This window comes from Anomaloglossus baeobatrachus, chromosome 7, assembly GCF_048569485.1.
Source record: "Anomaloglossus baeobatrachus isolate aAnoBae1 chromosome 7, aAnoBae1.hap1, whole genome shotgun sequence".
NCBI lineage: Eukaryota > Metazoa > Chordata > Amphibia > Anura > Aromobatidae > Anomaloglossus > Anomaloglossus baeobatrachus.
In genome coordinates this window covers 257,027,111-257,052,413 of record NC_134359.1, presented here as the reverse complement: position 1 = coordinate 257,052,413, position 25,303 = coordinate 257,027,111, and the positions used below count along the sequence as shown (strand labels likewise).

At 47.9% G+C, this 25,303-nt stretch overlaps 1 protein-coding gene across 1 annotated transcript in view; it reads right to left on the bottom strand.

Moving 5' to 3' along the window:
* FAM20C (FAM20C golgi associated secretory pathway kinase) overlaps window positions 1-25,303 on the bottom strand; it is a 271,348-nt gene that overhangs the window by 181,151 nt on the left and 64,894 nt on the right. The window contains exon 3 of the mRNA XM_075318057.1: window positions 23,426-23,504. Coding sequence (XP_075174172.1) covers window positions 23,426-23,504 — 79 coding nt within the window. The remainder of the gene's footprint in view (window positions 1-23,425; window positions 23,505-25,303) is intronic.

Sequence of the window (25,303 nt, the reverse complement as noted above, 5' to 3'; positions counted from 1 at the left end):
TGATGGGCAGAGATTCAGCAACAGCAAGAAGGAGGGACACTGAGAAGCTGTCAATGAAGCTCAATGGGCAGAGATTCAGCGACAGCAGAAAAGAGGGACACTGAGAAGCTGTCAATGAAGCTCAATGGGCAGAGATTCAGTAGCAGCAGGAAGGAGGGCCACTGAGGAGCTGTCAATGAAGCTCCATGGAGAGATTCAGCAACAGCAGGAAGGAGGGACACTGAGGAGCTGTCAATAAAGCTCAATGGAGAGATTCAGCAGCATGAAGGAGGGACACTGAGGAGCTGTCAGTAAAGCTCAATGGAGAGATTCAGCAGCATGAAGGAGGGACACTGAGGAGCTGTCAATGAAGCTCCATGGAGAGATTCAGCAGCAGGAAGGAGGGACACTGAGGAGCTGTCAGTAAAGCTCAATGGAGAGATTCAGCAGCATGAAGGAGGGACACTGAGGAGCTGTCAATGAAGCTCCATGGAGAGATTCAGCAGCAGGAAGGAGGGACACTGAGGAGCTGTCAATGAAGCTTTAAGGGCAGATATTCAGTAGCAGCAGAAAGGAGGGACACTAAGGAGCTGTCAATGAAGATCGATGGGCAGAAATTCAGCAGCAGCAGGAAGGAGGGACACTGAGGAACTGTCCATGAAGCTCGATGGGCAGAGATTCAGCAGCAGCAGGAAGGAGGGACACTGAGGAACTGTCCATGAAGCTCGATGGGCAGAGATTCAGCAGCAGGAAGAAGGAGGCTACAGAGGAGCTGTCAATAAAGCTCGATGGGCACAGATTCAGCAACAGCAGGAAGGAGGGGCACTGAGAAACTGTCAATCAGGAGTGGTGGGTGAAAATTCAGTTTAAACACTCAGAAAATCCATATCAGACTATAATCCTTTTTAAGTAAGTGCACCAGCCTTATCGAGTATAAGAGACCTAGTTAATAATGTATGCATTTTGTTTGGTGGAATGTAATGAGATATCCTCTTTAAGTCTATATATTTAAAAAAGACAAGCGGCCTCCTAGAGGGACCGAATTTTATTACTAGGGCACATCCACACAGGTTGGATAGTGGATACTAATCAAATTTTCTTGGCCGAAGGCTCAAATTCAGTGCTATTTTTGTAAACCGCCATAATCTAAAATGTTACCAGCTGATTTATAACAATGACTGCGGTTTTCTGGAATTAATGGAAGTCTGCATTCATTTACCCATCGCTTATGAATAATTAGGAGATGAATGTTCTTAATGGAAACATTTTAAAACAAGAAATAATTTAAAATCAGTGCAAAAAAAGGCATTAAAATAAACTAAAATAAAACATAATAATAGTAAGGAAAAAACTATATCTACAGCCACGAAGTCAAGCTTTACACAATATAACATTGCCTTTCAATACACGTTTTCATCAAATTACTAGATGCTTCTTCTTGGATTGCTTGGTTCCTGTTTGGCTTGAGGTTTTGCTGGCACTCGTCTGTGTAATGATGAGTTGATGTTTCCTGAATTTAGCCTCCCCCATCTGATGTCACATGTACCAGTCACTGGCCATATACTGTGTATTCATCCCAACCACACGAGACTAAGTAAAATTGAGAGCGCTACACGTCAGATCTATTTATCACAGTGGAAACTGATGCCTGGCCTAGCGCTGGGGCTATGCTGACACCATGAATTACCGTATCTCAGACTGTCTGCTCCAGCACTAAACAAAAGGGACCAGACAACAGAAAAAGGAGCTGAAGACAAAAAAATATGTGTATTATCGGGGCAGTATCGAACAGATGTATTTAAAGGGACACAATACTTAAACTGGATCTGTCAGGAAATGTCTAGGCACTGTGTATTTATGGCTCCTTCCCTTTATGGGAGGTGCCTGAGCAATGCCTCTAGTTAATCAGTCAGTGTACAGTCTGCTACCTAGCTAGTTGTCAGGTTCTGAGCTCCTGTCCTGTTATCTCTGTGTCCGTTTTCGGTCCCTGCATGTCCTTGCCCTGCCCATTATTCCTGTCTGTACCCGCCTGTCCAGCTTACCTCAGTCACCATGTCTGTACCCGTCTAATCCTTTGTCCGACTCATGCCCTAGGGGTCAGCTGCCACAGTCCCGGTCACTGCCCTGGGAGTGGTACCTGGCGTCCGCCTCGTGGTCGGTGCTTAGTTAAGCCGCTCCCACTAAAGGGTAAGCTCGGGTCCCCCCTGTGGTCTAGTGGGTCCAGTAATCCCGTTTGCTGCTCCTACACCATCTGCGAGCGTGACACAGAGACTTTTTGCAGCTATAAGTCCCCTCACTGGCAGCCAGACTGGTTTGTTAGGCCTTTGCAAGGAGAATAGTCCTCCCCGTGATCCCCACTATAGCTTCTCATAAGCCAGATCAGTTCCCAAACTTTGCACTGACGAGGGGCAATCACCCCAAAACACCGTGTCTGCTAATTGGGGTTCTGATCTGGTATAAATCCTACATCATATGAAAAAGCTTGTTAAAAGGCCACTTTTGACTTGTAGGATTGCTACTTTCAATGGGTGGCGCTAGAGTTTGTCTCCTTCCTCCCTGGAGAGCCAATTTGAACAGTGACTCTGATTCCAGCAATATATCACTTAGTTACTGGGTGCAGCAGTTGTGATAGAATCACAGTTTTCTCTGCTGCAGATCTACTAGAGCTCAGAATGCTGAGCTGTGTATAACCCCGCCCACACCACTGATTGGCAGCTAATCAGTGCTGGGGGCGGGGCTGGATTAGGAGGCACGAGGCTAGTTGTCCTGTAGTGTGAATCTGCTCCTGACAATTAAACTGCAAAACACAGCCCAGAAAGTGACACATCTGTCAAAACATTATGCTGCTCTCAGATTACATAGCAAAATCCTGCTGACAGATTATCCTTTAAAGGGGTTGTCCACTACTTTGACATTGATAGGCTATCCTTAGGATAGGCCATCAATGTCTGATCAGCCAGGATCCGACACTCCGCACCCCCGCCACTCAATTGTTCTCAGTCCCAGCGGTGGCAGCAGGCGGATGAAAATGCTCAGTTCCGGCACTGTTCTGTCTTCTGATAGTGGCCGCGGCCGGGTACTGTACATCTGCCTTCTATTTATTAGAATGGGAGGCGGATGTGCAGTGCCCAAGTGTGGCCGCTATCAGTTGACGGAACAGTACCGGAACTGAGCATTTCCTACTGTTGCCATTGCCGGGACTGAGAACAGCTGATCGGCGGGGGTGCAACGAGTCGAACCCTGGACGATCAGGCATTGATGACCTATCCTAAGGAAAGGCCATCAATGTGAAAGTAGTGGACAATCCCTTTAAATCAGTCAGCAAAGGGGTTTTTTCCCCCACAAAGTATAAAATCACCCTTAGTGCCAACAGTTTTGCTTTTTTCCAAGACAATCCTGCAACCCAAACCACAAAAAAGGTGTGATTTGTTCAAACTATACCCAAATGTGGATGTTCCTAGTCATTTTGGGGCAATCCAGGGTGGTTGGGATAATAAAATGGAGCAATAAAATGCTGAGAAGACTGGAACGTTTCATCGGGCTTTCTAATATGTGATGGATCCTTGTAAGGTTAGTGAAATCTGCCATCTTCGAAAACCACTGATTTCAGAATCAAACTCACAGCACCGCGTTGATTGAAGGGAAAAACTTTCTTTGTTCACCAGGCAATGGGTGTAGAGCAGTCATTTTTGCTGTATGACGGCTCCGAATAGATAGGACTAAGCTGTAATATCAGGAACTGCCAATACTAAAAGTACGTAAACATTGAAGGGGACAGCACCTTCAATCTTTTCATTAGTGGGGTCTGCCAGGAGATGGACCTGGACTGATGTGATAGTGATCGTCTAACCAAGGGTAGACCATAAATGTAGTCCTGTAGGAATCTATGGAGAAAGTCATAAGTCATAAGTCAAAAGAAGGACAAAATCCTCAGACTCCCACCAACAGAATACAAACTACTTTGTGACAGCCTGTACCCTACGCTCCACAATTGATCCTCAGACCACCATAAATTGTTTGCTCCATGGCCATTACCTTGCTATATTTTTCCAGCAGTAGCCCTGATTTGACCTATTCTCAGGGGTGGACATTGGCAGAGAACACACACTAGTTTGCCTTTGGATGCTTTATGTATGCAAACCACTCACTGTTCTTGGGTACACTCGGTGCTCAGCCAAGTGCGAGCCACTTGCAGTTTTTGAACAGTGCACACTGGGGGTAACAACATCATGATCAATATAGTTTGCACCAAACAAAAATACGGAAAAACCCTGTCCACCAACCCCCCGGAAGTGATCTGCTTATGGCTGACTGCATGTGGGTAAAGACCCGAACTGTCCAATTAGTGACTTCCATTGGGGTTCAGGTCAAGTCCAAGTCCCAAACCAAACTTTATCTAAAGTCCGGCTGAAACCGCCGAACCGAACTTCCACAGGTCCACTCATCACTAAAAATTGGTGCAACCCAAGAGGTAAGGGGGCACATTTCTACCTAAAAAGCAGATGCCATTTTGCATTTTTAAGAAGTTCTTGGGATGCAAAGGGCCCATATATTGTTCTTGAACAGGGGCCCTTTTCTGTCTGCGTCCACCGGTGCCTATTCTATCAGATAATCCAAAATTCAAAAAGTTTCTGATTGTGATTTTTTTACATCCTTCCTTCGACTTTTCTGGTGACTTTAGGGAAGGTGTAAGTCCTTGTACCCTATAGCTGATGAGAAACGACAGCCTCAAATACCCAAAGGCTATGGAGGAATTAGTGTACAGTCAGATATGTATAGACTACTGCAGCCAGTGCACGCTACTTGGCACAGATTATATACAGAGACATACTACTGAAATGTCCCTACAGTCATAATCTGAATACATGGCGAGTTGTTTAGATTGGTAGCTATCAATTAACAGCTTATCTCTGTAGAATAGTAATAACGTACCAAAGCATAAAAACAAGTAAACTGTAGGCTCTGTTTACTAATCCTTCCCCATGTTATTTTAGCATTTTCAGCACAGCGAGATCTCGGAGGTTTCAACCATAAGTACATACTTATACGAGAAGCCGGATCCATTAGGGTGTGATATTTTCTTCTAAACATGTGGATTTAGTTGTATATAGAAATACCGTGAAGACGGTCGAACACATGCCCTGAAGGACTTACTTGTAACAAAATCAATTGCCACGTAAGTTTGGAAGAAAGTTTGTGAAAATCTTTAGTTTATCCACATGGTCCAAACGGACTACACCCATTTAACCTCTACCTTGGACTTGATGATTAAGAATAATAATTCAATCCAAGTTTTTCTGATACAAATCTCCAAATTCCAACAGTATTGAGTAAAACGTTGACCGGGATCTCCACAAATTGGGCATGAACGAAGCTGCTGAAACGAGTAAAATGTCACGGTCAGGCTCTGAGTCTCTTATCACCATCTGAAACTTTACCCTCCCAGCAAAGGGTGCCAGTTATTCAGAATTCATTCTGGAGTTTGGTCTTGAGCGGGAAGGAGGTGTTTGCTGCCGCCGCCGCTGCTGCTGTCATCTTCACTTGTTTGGAGTGGATGTACCCTGTTGTTTAGTTACCTTTCCCTTACCTTATTTACCCCCTATACACCTTTTTATAGTCCCGCTGGTGTTTGTTTTTGGGGTGCGTGAGTTTTGTTGTCTCCCCTGTCTGTGTTGTTTGTCGGAGGGGTTTTGGGACTACTGTCTCAGCCCGACCCTTGGGTGGCGGGTGTTACATCAGGGTCCAAACAACAGGGTACATCCACAACAAACAAGTGAAGATGACAGCAGCAGCAAACACCTCCTTCCAGCTCAAGACCAAACTCCAGAATGAATTCTGAATAACCGGCACCGTCTACTGGGACCAGAGGGTATTTATCCAGGTTGGGATTGGTCATCAACGGAAAGACCTGATCAGTGGTAATGAGCTTGCTGCTAGCAAGAAAACTGACTTTAAGCCCGAGCATGCCAAAAGGAAAAACACATTTCTTGTGTAGAGTCTCAGATGGCTGCTGCGATCTCGTCAGGGTCAAATCGAAAGTGACGCACATCCTGCGCCGGTAACGACGTCGCAACGTGTAAAGCCTAGAAGCACCGATAAACGATCGCAAAAGCATCGAAAATCGGTGATCTGTGCAGTGTCGGTCATTTCCATAATTTCGCTGCAGCGACAGGTACGATGTTGTTCCTCGTTCCTGCGGCAGCACACATCGCTGTGTATGAAGCCGCAGGAGCGAGGCACATCTCCTTACCTGCGTCCCGCCTGCAATGAGGAAGGAAGTAGGTGGGCGGGATGTTTACGTCCCGCTCATCTCCGCTTCTCCAGCTCTATTGGCCGCCTGCCGTGTGATGTCGCTGTGACGCCGCACGACCCGCCTCCTTAGGAAGGAGGCGGGTCGCCGGCCAGAGCGACATCGCAGAGCAGGTAAGTGCGTGTGAAGCTGCCGTAGCGATAATGTTCGCTACGGCAGCTATCACAAGATATTGCATCTGCGACGGGGGCGGGGACTATCGTGCTCGGCATCGCTACAATCGGCTAGCGATGTCACAGCGTGCAAAGTACCCCTAAGAGCTTGAGCCTATTAAAGGGCAAGGACCGTGAGAGTAAATTACTGCAGTAGTTACATGGACATGCGTGATCATGTTGCTATATTCAACCCTGGCTAGAGATGAGTGGACCCGTGTATGTTCGGGCTCGGCTGGACTTTAGTTAAAGGTTCGTTTACGGAACCGGACTTAACCTGAACTTGTCCCCGAACCCCAAACCCCATATAACTCATACGGGACCCAAACTAACAGGCTCAATTCGAGTAGCGAGAATAATGGAAGTCACTGATCGGACAGTTCAGATTTTTGCCCACATACAACCATCCATAAACAGAGTATTTCCAGGGGAGGGAGGGGAGTGGGGTTTTTTTTGGAACATACTACATCTGAAAACATTGCTTTTACCCCCAGTGAGAGCCATTCAGAAGCTGCAATCGACTCTCACTGCCCTGAGCACCGAACATACCCAAGCAACCCAATGCTCGCTCAAGTGGTTAGCATATGAACAGCACCTAACATTTTTTAAAAGACCGCGTGTTCGGGTTCCAGACCCAGACACGCAGTTTTCGGTATGAACCTGTCATGCACGGTACAGATCCACGTTTACGGATCACTACTTGTTTGGACTCCATACACACTTCCAACAAGCAACCTGGTTTCTGTAAGTAGCTCTGTTTTGTTGGGAATCAGTTGTTTTATTCATCTCTGCTTCTGGCACCTTAGGAGTTAATGCCTACTTGAGCAAAGGTGGCTTCTCAGTGAACCAGGTTTGCTAATCACCATTTCCAGCTGGTCTCCTCCGACTTAAGTCTGGGGAGTTTTCCGTACCATCGCCGAAGATAGTTTCTGCTTGTAGCTGCAAAATCCCAGCATCCGAGACATTCCTCTATTTGGTGACTAACTATTCATTGTTTGACAGTTTGAGAGTTCCCTTGTGTAAATTACTCCTACCCCTTTTGGTTTATTCCCTCCGGTGTCATTTTGTCTCTCCTCTGTGGCTATTTGTGGTGTGAGGTCAGTGTGTTTCAGTTTTATCCCCATATCTGTGTCTTTAGGAGGTTGTTACTTTGTGTCCTGCCCATCCTGGGGTTGGTGGTCTGGGGAGAAGTATTAGGACAGTGTCGGGCAGGAAACAGGGCTAGGGTGGTGACCTGGACCTCCCTACCATCAAGGGTACCTTCAGGGTCAGGGTGAGCGCAGAGCCCACAGTCTTAGGGCCAACTTAGCACCCCCTGACAGAACCTTCACCTTTACCAACTCAAATACGAACTCAATATGACAGAATAGGGCGGTTGAGACCCTCATTCTAGTGATCCATGGAGGTCCCAGCTATAAAACTTCCTTCAATCAAACCTTTATTCTTTGGATATTATTTTTTTTTTCATTGTAGAAAAATAAAATATGTTAATCAGCACAGACTTCTGAATCTAAAAAAAACTCAACATATTTATACATGGTGGACTCTTACTTTAGGATGACGTTGGAACATAGCATATTTGTCATCTCGCACAAAATGTCCAGGAGGCATATGGGAAAAGCAAAGAATTTCGGGTCTCCTGCAAGAGTTGGCCAAACATCCAAGGAGCCAGTGCTTTTGCATGGCGCCAAGCTTCTCCTTCATCACATAATCACGAGGATGAGATTTAGAGAGCTCAGAATATTATTAAATAATAGTGACGCATCTCGCGGGTGGGCGAATTATGATCATTTTTCAACGAGACGTCAGAAGAAGACTTGATGTGCATAATATCTAAATCCACTTCCTTTATCAGACTAATGTTTCTATACTATCAGTCTAATGTTTATATACTATTTCATTGCGTTCTTCACAGGTTTTCATGGGTTCTCGAGTTATAAAACTGTAATTTGAGATTCATTTGTAAGACCGTGGTATCTACTAATAGAGACTATTGTGGATAGCTGCCTAGGAAAACTATTTAAATCAACCATGCAGAATGCGTTTCAAAAACAAGATAATGGAATGAGATTTTTCAGACAGCGGGAAAAGAAAAAACAACACATCACTAACATTTGGAAGGAGGCCCGGTGAGAATAGCTTATCTCGTCTGTCTTGGATTGGCAATGGAAATGCGCTTGCAAATTGCCTTCCATCCACAATAGATTGAAAACTTTGCAAAAATCGATCATTTTATTTAAGACTGAGACCCATTTTTCAAGTAACAGGAAATAGTATTGCTAGACTTTTAGAGAAATTGCTTGTAACTCAATCGCAGCCATAACTAAACCCCAAAGTCTGGCAAGCTCCTCTCTAATGGCGGCATTGGAGGTGGACACTAGAGGGGACTATGTTATATCAAACTACCAAAGGCTCTGATTTCATCTTTCACTGAGCTTTGTCAACAAATTCCTACTCGGAGATGATGGGGCTTCATAATTACAATAGAAATGGTCCCCGGTTGCTGGTTCACCCTCTAACTTACCAACATCATATAGCATCCGGCTGGTAGCCACCAGTTGTTGCACATCAGACTAAAACAGGGTTGTAACTAGGTAACAGTCCCAAAAACAGAAGGCACCAAATGTCAAGACATCAATCTTAAAAATTGTATGTCAGAGACCTGTTACAGATTATGGTCAAGGAACTTCTGAGAAGGGGTTCCACTTTATTGGGCCTATGGGAGGATCTACAACAGGGATGTCGGAACTCAAAAACACAAAGTGTCAAAGTTAAAAACTTGGACAAAGTCATGGGCTAACCTAGTCGCGGGCTCCACATAGTCCTTCATACAGAATAATGGGCTCCACATAGTCCTCCAAACAGAATAATGGGCCCCACATAGTCCTCCATATAGAACAATGGGCAAAACATGGCCATACGTACAGAACAATCTGCCCCAGATAGCCCTCCATAGAGAATATCGGGCCACAAATTGCCCACCACACAGAGTAATGGGCCCCACATAGCCCTCTATACGTAATAATGGGAACTACAAAGTCCTCCATACAGAATAACGGGCACCACATAGTCCTCCATACAGAATAATGGGCACTACAGAATAATGGGCACCACATAATCCTCCATACAGAATAATGGGCACCACATAATCCTCCATACAGAATAATGGGCTCCACATAGCCCTTCATACAGAATAATGGGCCCCACATAGCCCTCCATATAGAATAATGGCCCCAAATAGCCCTCCATACAGACTAATAGCCCCACATAGCCCTCCATACAGAATAATGGGCCCACATAGCCCTCCATACAAAATAATGGGCCCATATAGTCCTCCATACAGAATAATGGGCCCTACATATTCCTCTATACAGAATAATTACTCCACATAGTCCTCCATACAAAATAATGGATCCCACATAGCCCTCCATACAGAAAAATAAGCCCCACATAGTCTTCCATACAGAAAAATGCACCTCAGATAGCCCTCCATACAGAATAATGGGCCCCACATAGTCCTCCATACTGAATAATGGGCCTCACATAGTCATCGATACAGAATACTGGGCCCCACGTAGCCCTCCATATAGAATAATGGGCCCCACATAGTCCTCCATACAGAATAGGCCTCACATAGTCCTCCATACAGAATAATGTGCCCCACATAGCCCTCCATACAGAATACTGGGTTCCACATAGTCCTCCATACAGAATAATGGCCTCACATAGTCCTCCATACAGAATAATGGCCCCACATATTCCTCCATACAGAATGATGGGTCCCATATAGTCCTCCATACAGAATAATGGGCCCCACATAGTCCTCCATACAGAATAATGTGCCCCACATAGCCTTCCATACAGAATAATGGGCCCTACATAGCCCTCCATACAGAATAATGTGCCCCACATAGCCCTCCATACAGAATACTGGGCCCTACATAGTCCCCCATACAGAATAATTGGCTCCACATAGTCCTCCATACAGAATAATGGACGCCACATAGCCCTCCATACAGAAAAGGCCTCACATAGTCCTCCATACAGAATAATGGGTCCCACATAGTCCACATATGTAAGATAGATACAGTACGTCTTCACTGCAGCCGCAATGGATAGAATGAAAAAGAATCTGCAAGGAATCAATGAACAGTAGCTATAAACCAATATATTCTATGTTTATGGGATCATCTCCAGGGGTTCACATACATCCCACCAGAAATGAACTGACTGCATGGTATAGCTAGAATAGCTTGCAGTCAGAATTAAAATAATTGATCCCTGTGAGGAAGAGGAATACCCTCACAATAATACACCAGAGAGCCCTGGAAAAACCATGGACTGAAGAAAGAGCATAGATACATCTGTAACCGGCATTGTAACTCACTATGACTGTTTGTGTAAACTGTGGTAGTGTCCCTCGTAGGAATCAATTATAACTTTTCTAAAGGATGACTTGGGTCAGAACAATGCCATGGATGTACGGTCTGATAATAAATAATACTCTTATTGTGCAAACACCATTTCAAATATCATTCAAGTAGCCAGCTGTGTCGTATTGGTTGCCGACCGTCACTTAAAGGGCAATTCCTATCTTTCTACATGAAGGTTGTTAGATAGTTAAGCATTTTTGCAATTTACTATTTATTAAAATTTGCAGCCACTTTTGAGATATTAATGTAACAGTGTGTCCCTCCCCCGCCTGTGCTCATGGTGTAATAGTCTGTCTCTCCTTGACTGTCCTGTATGTACTACTGGTGGGGGTTTGTTTGTTCTTCTCAGCATGGGACTTCTCCAATCCACAACTTGGTATACAGAACAGAGCCTGGAGTCTAAAGTCCATTCATGTATCAAATGTCATCAAATGTCCAGGTGGAGTTGGGCCCACCTTAGGGGCTGATCCCAGGAGAGAAGAACAATGAGACCCATGTTAGGTCAGTTAGTTGGATCTCGGCTGGATAAGGACTAGGATCTATAGCTGAGGCTGGATCCTAGAGCCTGTGTATGGACTGTCACAGATTGGAGATCAGTGGCCACGTGGGATTGTGTTTTGTTGTTCACCCTGTTGGACTCAAGGAACTCATATAAGGACTGTGAGGTAAATCCGGAGATATGACGATAAATCATGACATTCAAGTCATGTCAGGAAGCCCTCTCCTGGTGTCACTACCCCCTTCCCTTCACACAACTGGTTTAGCAACAAATCCATGGCCATGTCCTGTGATATGGAAATTAGGTGGCTTTAGGACAATGGACACAGGATGACTCCCTGCCGTCACCCTGTAGTAGGAGCTGCTAGCTCATTAGCAAGGCTATGGAAATAGCCAGACAGAACGACTCCAGTAAAAAATGGTTCATATCTCGCAAGCCATATTTCCGATAAATATGGCAACCATAAAAATGGTGTCTCCGCATGTGGACGATGCCGGCACCCCCTTTTTATGGGAGCAGGACATTGGGAAATGCCCCAGGCGTGATATCAGCCAATGGGGAACTGGCAGACAGGTCATGAGTCCCCTCGTTCTGTAGCTAAATTCATAACTGTCACAATGAGAGCATTGGCGTCCGCCTACGACGCTCCCAGGCAAAGTTATAGCCAAAATCCCCTTTGCTGGATAATTCTGATCCATGCAGGGGGAGTGGCAGTGCTTCCCTGTGAGGTCACTAAGGTAGGAGGGGACCTGGATCTGCCCAGGTTGATAACCCTACTTCGGCCATTTTCCAGCGTTCTTCTGCTCGGGGGCCTGGTTGGGAAAGACCTGTGAGAGGGTTCCTGGAAACCTGGTCTACAGCGCCCCCCTGTGGCCAGACGCACAAGGTAACTGATTGAACCGTGTATGCCTGTTTGTAACCCATGCTTTGATTGTAACTGTACTCTGACATAACTGTATATTCTGTAGATTCCCTAGTGTATATATATTGTAGTTTCTAGTGTGCTTTAGGCGATTAAATTATATAATTAATCTTGGGCTGTTCTGTTATCTCGATCTTGAATCCCACGTCTGTGTGTTCGGCTAATAGTTACCGTGAAGCGGTTGGTGGCAGCGAGTTGTGCCAAGGATTATTGTGGGGAGGCCAGTGAGATTCGGGAAGATATTATATATTCCGCCCGCGGAGGTCGGGGGAATATATACCTTACTCTCACCGGGGACCCTTCAATAATCGGCATAGGTAGTATAGCGGCCTCCTTGCTTATTGTCGGGCAATTCCATAATTGGCCTGACTATAAGAGGGGCGCTAGAGAGCGCGTCACGTGCTCTGTCTGTCGGTCGGGAGGTATAAAGGAGGGGTGACCCCCACTTGTTACCCCCCGATTGTGACGTACTGGTAGCCAGCGCGGGGGATTTCTGAGTGACCCCCCCGGTGGTTTGTGACATATTGGTGGCAAGCGGTGGGATCGAGATAATAGTGTGTGTGAGTGTGAGACCCATACTCCCAGACACTAAAGACTGCCTGCAGCAGCTGTGGCTGCTGGGGTCTTCAGACTAGCTCATTACTAGAGTGTCAGAGTGCAGATACTGTAAGGTGTGTGGAGGCATCAGGTGTCAGTTCTGTGTCAGTGACCAAAAGTCTGCAAGAATGGCTGAGAGCACCAGGAGCAAAGCCAAAGGAATGGCCGATGCTCAGGCCAGAGACGATGAGGAGGTTGTCCACGAGTCCTCCAGGAGCTCGACGCCAGAAAACAGCTCTGCAGAGGACATTGCACAACCGGGCACTGCTGGACAAGATGAGGAGCAGCTCGCCCAAGGGTCCTCAACGAGCCAGACGCCAGCCCTCCGCTCTGCAATGGACAGTGAAGCACCAGGCTCCGCAGCGGGCCGCAGATCACCACGTGCCATTCCACCGAGCCTGGGAGGCTCGGATAGCCTTCTTCAAATGGCTATGGCCCTACGCCAGGCTGGAGACCGGGAGGGCTACAAGGAACTCATGGCCGAGCGTGAGCGGCAAGCAGCGCGTGAAGAGCGCCAGGCAGAGCGTAACTACCAGCTGCAGCTAGCTCAGCTCCGGCCCTCATCAGCCACCCGTGACCTTCCAGACACCAAACTTCCAAAGGTCCGTGTTGAGGACTTCCCAGTGCTGGAGAAGGATGGAGACTTGGACTCTTTCTTGACTGCTTTTGAACGGACTTGCTTGCAGCATCATCTGAACAAGGACCAGTGGGCCAAATACCTGACCCCCCGTTTAAGGGGTAAGGCCCTGGATATCCTTGGGGACTTGCCTGCTGAGGCGGATCAGGGCTACGACACCATCAAGCGGGCCCTGATCCAACAGTACAACCTCACCCCGGAGTCCTACCGCAAGAAGTTCCGGACGCTGCAGAAGGGACCAAAGGACTCCTGGGCTGACCACCGGCGGGCACTTGCCCGAGCTGCCGACCACTGGACCCAAGGCCTGCAGCTTTCCACCGGACCGGAGATCCTGGACTTGTTCATCACGGAGCAACTCTTGTGGAACTGCCCTGAGGATCTCCGCCAGTTCATCCGAGACCAGAAGCCAAAGGGATCCACGGCTACAGCTGCCCTGGCCGATGACTACACCAACAATCGGGCTCCTGAAGCCAGGAGAGCAGCCACCAGCAGCACCTGGAGAGGGGGTAAGATGAACTCTGCGACTGCCCCACCTGCCCCTAGACTGCAGGGGGTGTCCCCCTCAACTCCCCTCTCCAGGCCCGTGGCAGAACCAAGACGGTGCCACCAGTGCAACCTACCTGGACACTTCAAGGCCATGTGCCCTCAGCGTCCCAAGGCCCCGGCTCCGTCCCCGTCCCAAGGGCCGCCCAAGGTGTATTGTGTGGGTGGGGGTGGTGGTAGGTCCCTGGACAGCTTCCAACCTGTCACCGTCGGCCAGTCTGTGACCATAGGACTGCGAGACAGCGCCTCGGAAGTGACTCTGGTGCGGCCTGAGATGGTGTCCCCCCAAGACTTGATCCCTGGAAAAACCCTCGCTGTCTCCGGGATTGGAGGCATTGACCCGGCGCTGCCTGTTGCTGACATTTATGTGGACTGGGGCGCGGGGCGAGGGGTGAGAGAGGTGGGGGTAACTGATCGGATCCCTGCAAACGTGCTACTTGGGACAGATTTGGGGCAAATAACCTCCCAGTTTGGCCCCGCCCCAAAGGCTGAACCTTCAGCCAGTGCTGACATGACTCCTGACAATGTTAATGTGTTATCTATGAATGATGTAAGGGAGGAGGGAGTGAACTCTGATATTTCTGCTTGCACAGACACCATAGACACACACACAGCTGCAGCTGTGACAGGGGAGGGGGTCAGAGAAAGGTGTGACAATGCCTCTACAAGTAACCAGCCTGTGAGCTGGGATCTGTTGCCCTCTGCAGGGATAAGCAGAGAGCAGGGTGCTGCAGGGGGAGGACCAGTGTGTGGGGTGGGGGCTACCACAGCAAATGTGGGGTCCCCAGAGATTTCACAGCGGGGTTCTGTTGCTGCAGGGGGGGAACAGGCAGGTGAGATTGGGGCCGGTCCAGGAGCGGAAGTGCTCCCAGGTAAGATCTCGGTGCAGGGTTCCCCCACAACCGGGGTGTCAGGAAGCCAGGTAGGTCTGCCTGAACCGGCGACTTGGTCAGGAACGGAGGAGGAGCAGGCACGACCCACGGTCGCAGCGGCTGTGGCCGCTGTCACCCGCAGTGGGAGTGCTGGAAGCCAAGGGGCCTCCCGGAGGTCCGATAGCTCTTCCCCTTCTGACCAAGTGGCAGCCGAGTCAGGTGGAGGCCAGGACACAGGTCCCGGGGTACTGACTGAAGATGTGACAGTCTCGTCGATTCTGGCCACATCTAGTCAGGAGTTTCAGGCAGCGTTAGAAGCTGACGACAGCCTGAAAGCTCTAAAGGAGCAGGCGGCACAGCCTCCCTCGGACTCGGACCCGGAGCGAGTGGTCTGGGACCAAGGACGGCTGTACCGGGCCACGGTCCAGCAGGGTTCACCGGAGGCGTGGCCCAGGGACCGACAGTTGGTGGTACCCTATCCGTTCCGGACGGAGTTGTTGCGGATCGCACATGAGATTCCGATGGCCGGACACCTAGGGATCGCTAAGACCAAGGCCAGGTTAAACCAGCATTTCTACTGGCCAAAAATGGGGGCCGATGTGGCTGCCTACTGCCGTTCGTGTGAAACCTGTCAGAGAGTGGGGAAGGCGGGGCCACGCCCCAAAGCCCCACTGGTATCTCTGCCAATCATCGATGAGCCTTTCAGGAGGGTGGCTGTGGATCTGGTCGGCCCGCTGGCCATCCCCAGCAGCTCCGGGAAACGCTTCATACTGACGGTAGTGGACTATGCCACCCGGTACCCAGAAGCAGTGGCCTTGTCGTCCATTCGGGCTGACAAGGTGGCCACCGCATTGCTGGAGATTTTCTCCCGAGTGGGTTTTCCCCAGGAAATGCTCACTGACCGGGGGACCCAATTCATGTCCCAGCTGATGGAGACCCTCTGTAAGCAAGTCCAGGTGCGACATCTGGTGGCCAGCCCGTACCATCCACAGACTAATGGCCTGTGCGAGCGGTTCAATGGCACCTTGAAGCAGATGCTTAAGATGTTGGTCGACTCCCATGGGCGTGACTGGGAGCGGTATCTCCCACACCTGTTATTTGCTTACCGGGAGGTTCCACAGGCCTCAACAGGATTCTCACCGTTTGAGCTCCTGTACGGGCGACGTGTGCGGGGCCCCCTGGCTCTGGTGAAAGAGGCTTGGGAAGGGGATTTGGCCACCCCTGGAGTGTCGGTTATCGAGTATGTCATGCGCTTCCGGGACAAAATGCAGGCCTTGACGCAACTGGTACACGACAATATGGCTCAAGCCCAGGCCGATCAGAAGCGTTGGTACGACCAGAACGCTTGTGAGAGGACCTACCAAGTGGGTCAAGAGGTGTGGGTACTGGTCCCCGTACCACAGGACAAGCTTCAGGCAGCCTGGGAAGGCCCATACCTCGTGTACCAGCAGCTCAACCCTGTGACGTACCTGGTCACCCTGGACCCTGCCCGTGGAAGGCGGAAGCCCTTCCATGTGAACATGATGAAGGCACATCATGAGCGGGAGGCGTGTGCACTCCCTGTGTGCAACCTGCCCGAGGAGGGAGAAGCGGAAACCCTCTTGGATATGCTAGCCCAGGTTAGGGCAGGCGGATCCATTGAGGATGTGGAGGTTGGCCACCAGCTCTTGGAGGACCAACGGTCCCAGCTGTGGGCCACCCTACACCCCTTCCGGGGGTTGTTTACCAACCAGCCCGGAAGGACTGACTTGGCTGTCCATCACGTGGACACTGGGGATCATCCCCCGATCCGGCGTTCAGCATATCGGGTCTCCCTGGAGGTGCAGCAACACATGCGCCAGGAGATTGACGAGATGCTGAAGCTGGGGGTGATCCAGGCATCCAACAGCGCTTGGGCCTCGCCTGTAGTCCTCGTCCCTAAGAAGGACCGAACCACTCGGTTCTGCGTGGACTACAGGGGGCTCAATGCGGTCACGGTCGCCGATGCGTACCCAATGCCACGCATCAATGACCTGCTCGATCAGTTGGCCGGGGCTCAGTACCTGACCATCATGGATCTGAGCCGGGGATATTGGCAGATCCCCCTGACTCGCAAGGCCAGGGAACGCTCTGCCTTTATTACCCCATTTGGACTGTACGAGTCCACGGTGATGCCATTCGGGATGAGGAATGCCCCTGCCACTTTCCAGCGGATGGTCAACACCCTGCTCAAGGGACTTGAAGGGTACGCGGCCGCGTACCTAGATGACATTGCCGTCTTCAGTCCCACCTGGGAGGACCACCTAGAGCATCTAGCACAGGTGCTCAGGCGGATCCACCGGGCAGGTTTGACCATCAAGCCGGGAAAGCGTCAGCTGGCCATGAGCGAGGTCCAGTACCTCGGTCACCGGGTAGGTGGGAGAACACTGAAGCCCGAGCCTGAGAAAGTGGAAGCCATCGCATCCTGGCCCACCCCCAGGACCAAGAAGCAGGTGATGTCCTTCTTGGGGACCGCTGGGTACTATAGGAGGTTTGTTCCATGCTATAGTAGCCTGGCAAAGCCCTTGACGGACCTCACCAAGAAGAAGCTGCCCTCTGCAGTCGATTGGACAATGGACTGCGAGACAGCCTTCCGGGCCCTAAAGGACGCCCTGTCCAGCCCGCCCGTGCTACAGGCAGCCGACTTCACGCGGCCGTTTGTAGTACAGACCGACGCCAGTGACTTCGGCCTCGGTGCGGTGCTCAGCCAGGTGGACTCTGCGAGCCAAGAGCACCCAGTCTTGTACCTGAGCAGGAAGCTGTTACCAAGGGAAGTTGCCTATTCCACGATGGAGAAGGAGTGCCTGGCCATAGTGTGGGCCCTGCAGCGTCTGCAACCCTATCTATACGGGCGCCACTTCATCGTGGAGACGGACCACAATCCCCTCAGCTGGTTGCACACCGTCTCTGGGACGAATGGGCGATTGTTGCGATGGAGCCTTGCGCTCCAGCAATACAACTTCACCATTCGCCACAAAAGGGGCCGTGACCACGGTAACGCAGACGGGCTGTCCCGACAAGGAGAGGTCGCGGACGGGCGCACGGGGAAACACCGGAGTGTGCTGCCCCCTAGCGCCCTCAAAAGGGGGGAGGTGTGAGGTAAATCCGGAGATATGACGATAAATCATGACATTCAAGTCATGTCAGGAAGCCCTCTCCTGGTGTCACTACCCCCTTCCCTTCACACAACTGGTTTAGCAACAAATCCATGGCCATGTCCTGTGATATGGAAATTAGGTGGCTTTAGGACAATGGACACAGGATGACTCCCTGCCGTCACCCTGTAGTAGGAGCTGCTAGCTCATTAGCAAGGCTATGGAAATAGCCAGACAGAACGACTCCAGTAAAAAATGGTTCATATCTCGCAAGCCATATTTCCGATAAATATGGCAACCATAAAAATGGTGTCTCCGCATGTGGACGATGCCGGCACCCCCTTTTTATGGGAGCAGGACATTGGGAAATGCCCCAGGCGTGATATCAGCCAATGGGGAACTGGCAGACAGGTCATGAGTCCCCTCGTTCTGTAGCTAAATTCATAACTGTCACAATGAGAGCATTGGCGTCCGCCTACGACGCTCCCAGGCAAAGTTATAGCCAAAATCCCCTTTGCTGGATAATTCTGATCCATGCAGGGGGAGTGGCAGTGCTTCCCTGTGAGGTCACTAAGGTAGGAGGGGACCTGGATCTGCCCAGGTTGATAACCCTACTTCGGCCATTTTCCAGCGTTCTTCTGCTCGGGGGCCTGGTTGGGAAAGACCTGTGAGAGGGTTCCTGGAAACCTGGTCTACAGCGCCCCCCTGTGGCCAGACGCACAAGGTAACTGATTGAACCGTGTATGCCTGTTTGTAACCCATGCTTTGATTGTAACTGTACTCTGACATAACTGTATATTCTGTAGATTCCCTAGTGTATATATATTGTAGTTTCTAGTGTGCTTTAGGCGATTAAATTATATAATTAATCTTGGGCTGTTCTGTTATCTCGATCTTGAATCCCACGTCTGTGTGTTCGGCTAATAGTTACCGTGAAGCGGTTGGTGGCAGCGAGTTGTGCCAAGGATTATTGTGGGGAGGCCAGTGAGATTCGGGAAGATATTATATATTCCGCCCGCGGAGGTCGGGGGAATATATACCTTACTCTCACCGGGGACCCTTCAATAATCGGCATAGGTAGTATAGCGGCCTCCTTGCTTATTGTCGGGCAATTCCATAATTGGCCTGACTATAAGAGGGGCGCTAGAGAGCGCGTCACGTGCTCTGTCTGTCGGTCGGGAGGTATAAAGGAGGGGTGACCCCCACTTGTTACCCCCCGATTGTGACGTACTGGTAGCCAGCGCGGGGGATTTCTGAGTGACCCCCCCGGTGGTTTGTGACAAGGACCAATGCCATATTTTCCCTGGCATCGGAATACCGGGCGGTGCCCCTGGATCTGTTATTTTGTTGTGGACTCCTTGCAGACTTTAAGGATTTATATTCATGTTTGGTGCTTTATCTTTGTGGTTCCAATAAAGCCCTTTGGATTTTTCCTTGGCCTGGTGTCACATACTGCTCTGTCGCATACCCCGTCACAATTATCACTTTTCTTTTCTTTTGCTTACAGCTCGTTGCTTAGGAGACCGACCACCCATGCTGGCTAGATTGTAAACACTATGCTAAAGCTGGACAGAATTAGGAGCTCCAAGAGAAATAAGGAGCTCACAGAAGCTATTGAAATTGTAGGTCTAATGTACACCCTCCGAAGGTGCAAACTCTCGCTGGTGCAGTCCAGCCAACTCGGGAAAGATATATGGGTTTGTTGCAGCACAGACATTCAGAGATCATGTAAAATCCAAAGGTTTATTTCAACAATGTCAACATGTACAGTTATAGAAAAATGATGCATTTCCTGTGCATCTTGCACCATTAGTTATAGTATATGGATAATTCTGGGCGGCTGTAGGCTGCTATTTTTAGGCTGGGGAGGGCCCAATAACCATGAGTCTCCCCAGCCAGTGAATACCAGCCCACAGCTATCGGCTTTATCTTAGCTGGGCATCAAAATTGGAGAGGACCACATGCTGTTTTTAAGACTATTTATTTAAATAATTTTCATAAAAAGCTGCATGGGGTCCCTCTTAGTTTGATACACAGCCAAGAAAATGCACACAGCTGGGGGCTGCAGCCTCCAGCTATCGGCTTTATCTATGCTGGGGACTGGGGGACTGAGAGTCATTTTCTTTAATTATTTATATATTTTTACACTTCACTTCAGGATCCAGACAGCTAGTGTGAGGCCAACCAATCACAGATGCTGACACACTGGCAGACAGACTGCAACCAATCACAGATGCTGGAAAACTGGTAAAGTGAGTGCAACCAATAACAGATGCCGGCACACTGGCAGTCTGACTGCAACCAATCACAGATGCTGGCACACTGGCAAACTGAGTGGAACCAATCACAGACGCCGGGCACACTGGCAGTCTGACAGCATCCACTCACAGATGCTCTCAGAGACGGTGGGCGGGGGAAGCAGTGATATCCATAAGATCTAATGAGTGGACCCAGAAGCAGTGTGACAGCTGTGCGGACACTTGCTAAGTATAATTGCCCTTCTTTAATCCCCATTTTGGTCTTTTTGCAGCCCCCTACCTCTTACTAACACCATTTTATAACGCTTAGGTTTGGGTCCTTTAGACTTATATGGGGTCCGGCTCCGGGGTCAAGTTTGGGTCAAGTCAGGTCCTGATCTGAACTTTTTTTTTTAAGTCCGGACGGACCTGCTGAACCCGAACATTTGTGGGTTTGTTTTAGCAAGCAGTAGCTTAATCATAAAGATGGGAATAACTCTTTAAAAGCCATGTTTATAACATAACGGAACTGATTTCATCTATGACAAGTCTCTTTGTTTTTAATTAATTGCCAACTAAACCTTGAACGAAGACTGGTTGCCAGTAATTTGCTGCTTAGCAACCCACTGTTGATAGGCATTGTCTCGTTAGCAACCAGATTATTAGATTACCACTAGTATATAATCCTCTAGTTAATCATGATTTTTTTTTTTTACCTTTCAAAGGAAAGTGAGATGCAGATAGTGATAACAGTGAATTAACCGGTATTATTAGACCTTTCCGAATATATATGGAACGGGTGGAACGCGGTATTACCATGGCCCGCAGCTGAGGATCTCACAGGAAGATGTGAAGAGCTGCATTCATAAACACGTTCACAACTTTCCATGCCAAGGACCTTAGAGATATGCTAAACAAAAAAGCCCAGGGCACTAGAATGTGGAAGCAAAGCTTAAGAGATGTCTTCTGAACTTCCCGTGAACCAGCAATCCAGGAAGTCAGAGTCTAAATATATATCTAAAGGCACATACTCTCCAGTACCCAATGGTACTATTACAATTCAGGGTATGGAATGATTCTCTTCTACAGTTTCGAGCCCAGGAGCTTTGACTTACATCTGTGAGTTGTCTAAAAGTGGGTATTGGCATTATTCTTTTTTATAAAAAATGTGTTGAGGACTTAATTTGGTGACAATTACTCATATGTAAGTATTACAGGTTGTCCTCGTCAAAGATGGCACTACTCTACTGTTCTCAAAATGGCAACTGATGGACAAGCATGTGACCAGGCCAGTCCATTCATGTCCTCCAACTGGAAAACAGCTCTGCCATGTACTGTGTTTTTTCAATTGGAGTAGGTTGATGGACAGGTCATGGGCACCCCTTTACGTAAGGAGTTGCATTACTTGCATTAGCTGGGCCTGGATGAGGCAATACCTTTAAAGAGGTTGTCCACTACTTTTACATTGATGGCCTATCCTTAGGACAGGTCATCAATGTCTAATCGGCCTGGGTCCGACACCCCGCCGATCAGCTGTTCTTGGTCTTGGCAGCTGGAAATGCTCAGCTCCGGCACTGCTCCGTCTTCTGATAGTGGTCGCGGCTGGGTACTGCACATCCGCCTCCCATTCAGATTAATAGACCGGCGCTGCTCCGTCTTCTGATAGTGGTCGCGGCCGGGTACTGCACATCCGCCTCCCACTCAGATCAATAGAAGGCAGATGTGAGGTACCTGGCCGTGGACACTATCAGAAGACGAAGCATCTCCGGAGCCGAGCATTTCCAGCTGCCACCGCTGCCAGTGAGAACAGCCTATTGGTGTGGGTGGGGAGTCGGACCCCGGCCAATCAGACATTGATGGCCTATCCTAAGGATAGGCCATCAATGTAAAAGTATGGGACAACCCCTTTACCTTTTAATGTTGACATTATTCAGCTGTATAAAATATTTAATTTCAGTCAATATTCCTTTGCTTCTGTATACAAGCAATACAAAAAGAAATAAAATCCAACAGATAGGTTTCTTTAAATTTGTAAGGAAGGAATGATTCACATCTCAGAAAACATACGTTGTGTAAAATCTGCATGTACTCATTTTCCTACTTCGGTTAAGCATTCTAAAACTTGTTGTGCCACCCAGGCAGGGAACTTGTGGATTAATTTTTCAGATTGTGCCTATTAACTACCTGCTTTAAGAAAGACATTTCATAATTTAAACCCCTAAGTTCCAACTTTGATTGCCAGTTATAGGTTTAATTTGACCCTGGTTCACCCCTCACATCTCTGCTTCTTGGTCTTGCTTGTGACATCCCGTTACTGACCTCAGCTCGTGTTTTCAAAATGTGTGACTATTTTGTTACTGGCAACCAGCTCAACCAGCCAGCAGCCACTCTATAGACTCAACCCAGGGGCCCATGAATGAATGTAGAAAACTTTTAGAAGTTAAAAGGTGAAGTCCACAGTAGGCCCAGGATGTTATGGCTATCACAAGGTCCTTAATCTTCTGTAATGCATACATGTTTTTTGACTGTTTTGTTCTTGGCATCCTGCTCACTAGTCAGTAGCCACTCCATGAACTCAACCCAGGAGTCCATAAATGAGTGTAGAAATCTATTTACAAGTTGAAAGTTGAAGTCCACGGTAGGCCTGGGATGGTATGGTTATCACAAAGCCCTTAAGCTTCTGTAATGAATACATGCTTTTTGACTGTTTTCTTCCTGGCAACCTGCTCACCGGCCAAGAGCCACTCTATGGCCTCAACCCTGAGGCCCATAAATGAGTATAAAAAACTGTTTAGAAGTTAAAAGGTGAAGTCCACGGTAGGCCTCGGCTGGCTATCACAAAGCCCTTAAGCTTTTGTGATTCTTACATGCTTTTTGACTGTTTTGTTCCTGGCAACCTACTCACTGGCGAGCAGCCACTATGGACTCAACCCAGAGGCCCATGAATGAGTATACAAAATTGTTTAGAAGTTAAAAGGTGAAGTCCACAGCAGGCCTGGGGTGGTATGGCTATCACAAAGCCCTTAAGTTTCTGTAATACGTACATGCTTTTTGAAGGATATACCCCACTAGTGGATATGAGGAACATAATTACAGATGTAAAGCAGTACAACAAAAAACTTATTACGTACTTCATTGGTTTGAAAAGTGCTTGTCCATAATTTTGGAATGTCATAATGAGCTTGAGTTGGGTACCTCCAGACTTCATTGCTAAATAAAAGAAAAAAATGAAAATCATTAGTATATCTTTTTATTATTCAAAGTATAAATTTCAGGATACTTTAAAGGGAATCTGTCAGTAGGTTTTTGCTATGTAAGCTGAATACAGCATGCTGAAAGGGTTAACAAATAAAATTCAGATGAAGCCAACATTCTGTAGGGGGCTAACAAACAAAAAACAACTATGCCTCTCTTATCCTGCTCCATGCTGTTCTTTACTTAAACTAAAGGCTTGATCACTTGGTGATTATCCTTGCTAGGTCTAGCTGGCATGTGCACAGCACGCCATAACGTTCCGACTGTGACTGACTGTTTACAGATCCTGGTGTGAGCAAGATAGCTCCCTAGGCTCAGCTACATGTCTAAAGTTAAAAAATCAGATTGTGTCAGAACAGTTGCAGCCAGTAATCTAAGTGATACATTGTTGCATTCAGAAAATCATTAGTATATCTTTCCATTATTCAAGGTATAAATTTCAGGATATTTTAAAGGGAATCTGTCAGTAGGTTTTTGCTTTGTAAGCTTAATACAGCATGCTGCAAGGATTAACACATAAAATTCAGGCTGCCTTTCTTGTCACAGTCCAATCTGTTGTTTATATTCTATGTTTATTTAAGCAGCAGGACTTCTCATTGCTCGGACTACAATGTCACATGCATGGCAGTACAGCATGCCCCTTCCTCTGATTGACACCTCACTGTCAATGTACAATCTCAATAAAGAGCCTTGTGTGGGCGGGAGCAGCTCTCTCAACTCTGCTACATGGCTAAATCTAAAAATTCTGATTGTGTCAGAACAGTGGCACCCAGTAATCTAAGTGATACATTGTTGGATTCAGATTCTCTTTGCCTATATCATACTCGGACTACAAAGTCACATGTATGGCAGTCTGGCATGCCCCTTCCTCTGACTTACACCTCACTGTCAATTTACAATCTCTATAGAGAGTCTGGTGTGGGCGGGACAGCTTTGTCAGCCCTGCTACATGGCTAAATCTAAAAATTCTGATTGTGTAAGAAAGGCTGCAGCCAATACTCTAAGTGATACATTGTTGGATTCAAAATCTCTATGCCTATATCCTACTCGTACTACAAAAACATGTGCATAGCAGTCCGGCACGCCCCTTCCTGTGACTTGACACCCCACTGTCAACGTACAATTTCAATAAAGAGCCTGGTGTGGGCAGGACAGCTTTGTCAGCTCTGCTACATGGCTAAATCTAAAAATTCTGACTGTGTAAGAACAGCTGCAGCTAGTAATCTAAGTGATACATTGTTGGATTCAAAATCTCTATGCCTATATCATACTTGAATTACAAAAACACGTGCATGGCAGCCCAGCACGCCCCTTCCTCTGATTGACACCTCACTGTCAATGTACAATCTCAATAAAGAGCCTGGTGTGGGCGGGACAGCTTTGTCAGCTCTGCTACATGGCTAAATCTAAAAAATATGATTGTGTAAGAACGGCTGCACCCAGTAATATAAGTGATACATCATTAGACTCAGGATCTCTTTGCCTACATCATGCTGTTCTCGGGTGATGTAGGAAAAACCTGCTGACAGATTCCCTTTAAATATAAAAATATATAAATAATAATAGCAACAACATCTTAAAAATATGTTTGAATCAAATTAATTTTCTAATTACAACATTTTACGACAATGATGTGTCCAACATCTACGTATAGACGGTACTGTCCAATCTTTCAACCTGAGGTCGGTTTTACTACCAGGAATAGGGATCATACAAGACTGTGGACTCCAGATTTGGGAGATTTGGGATATTAC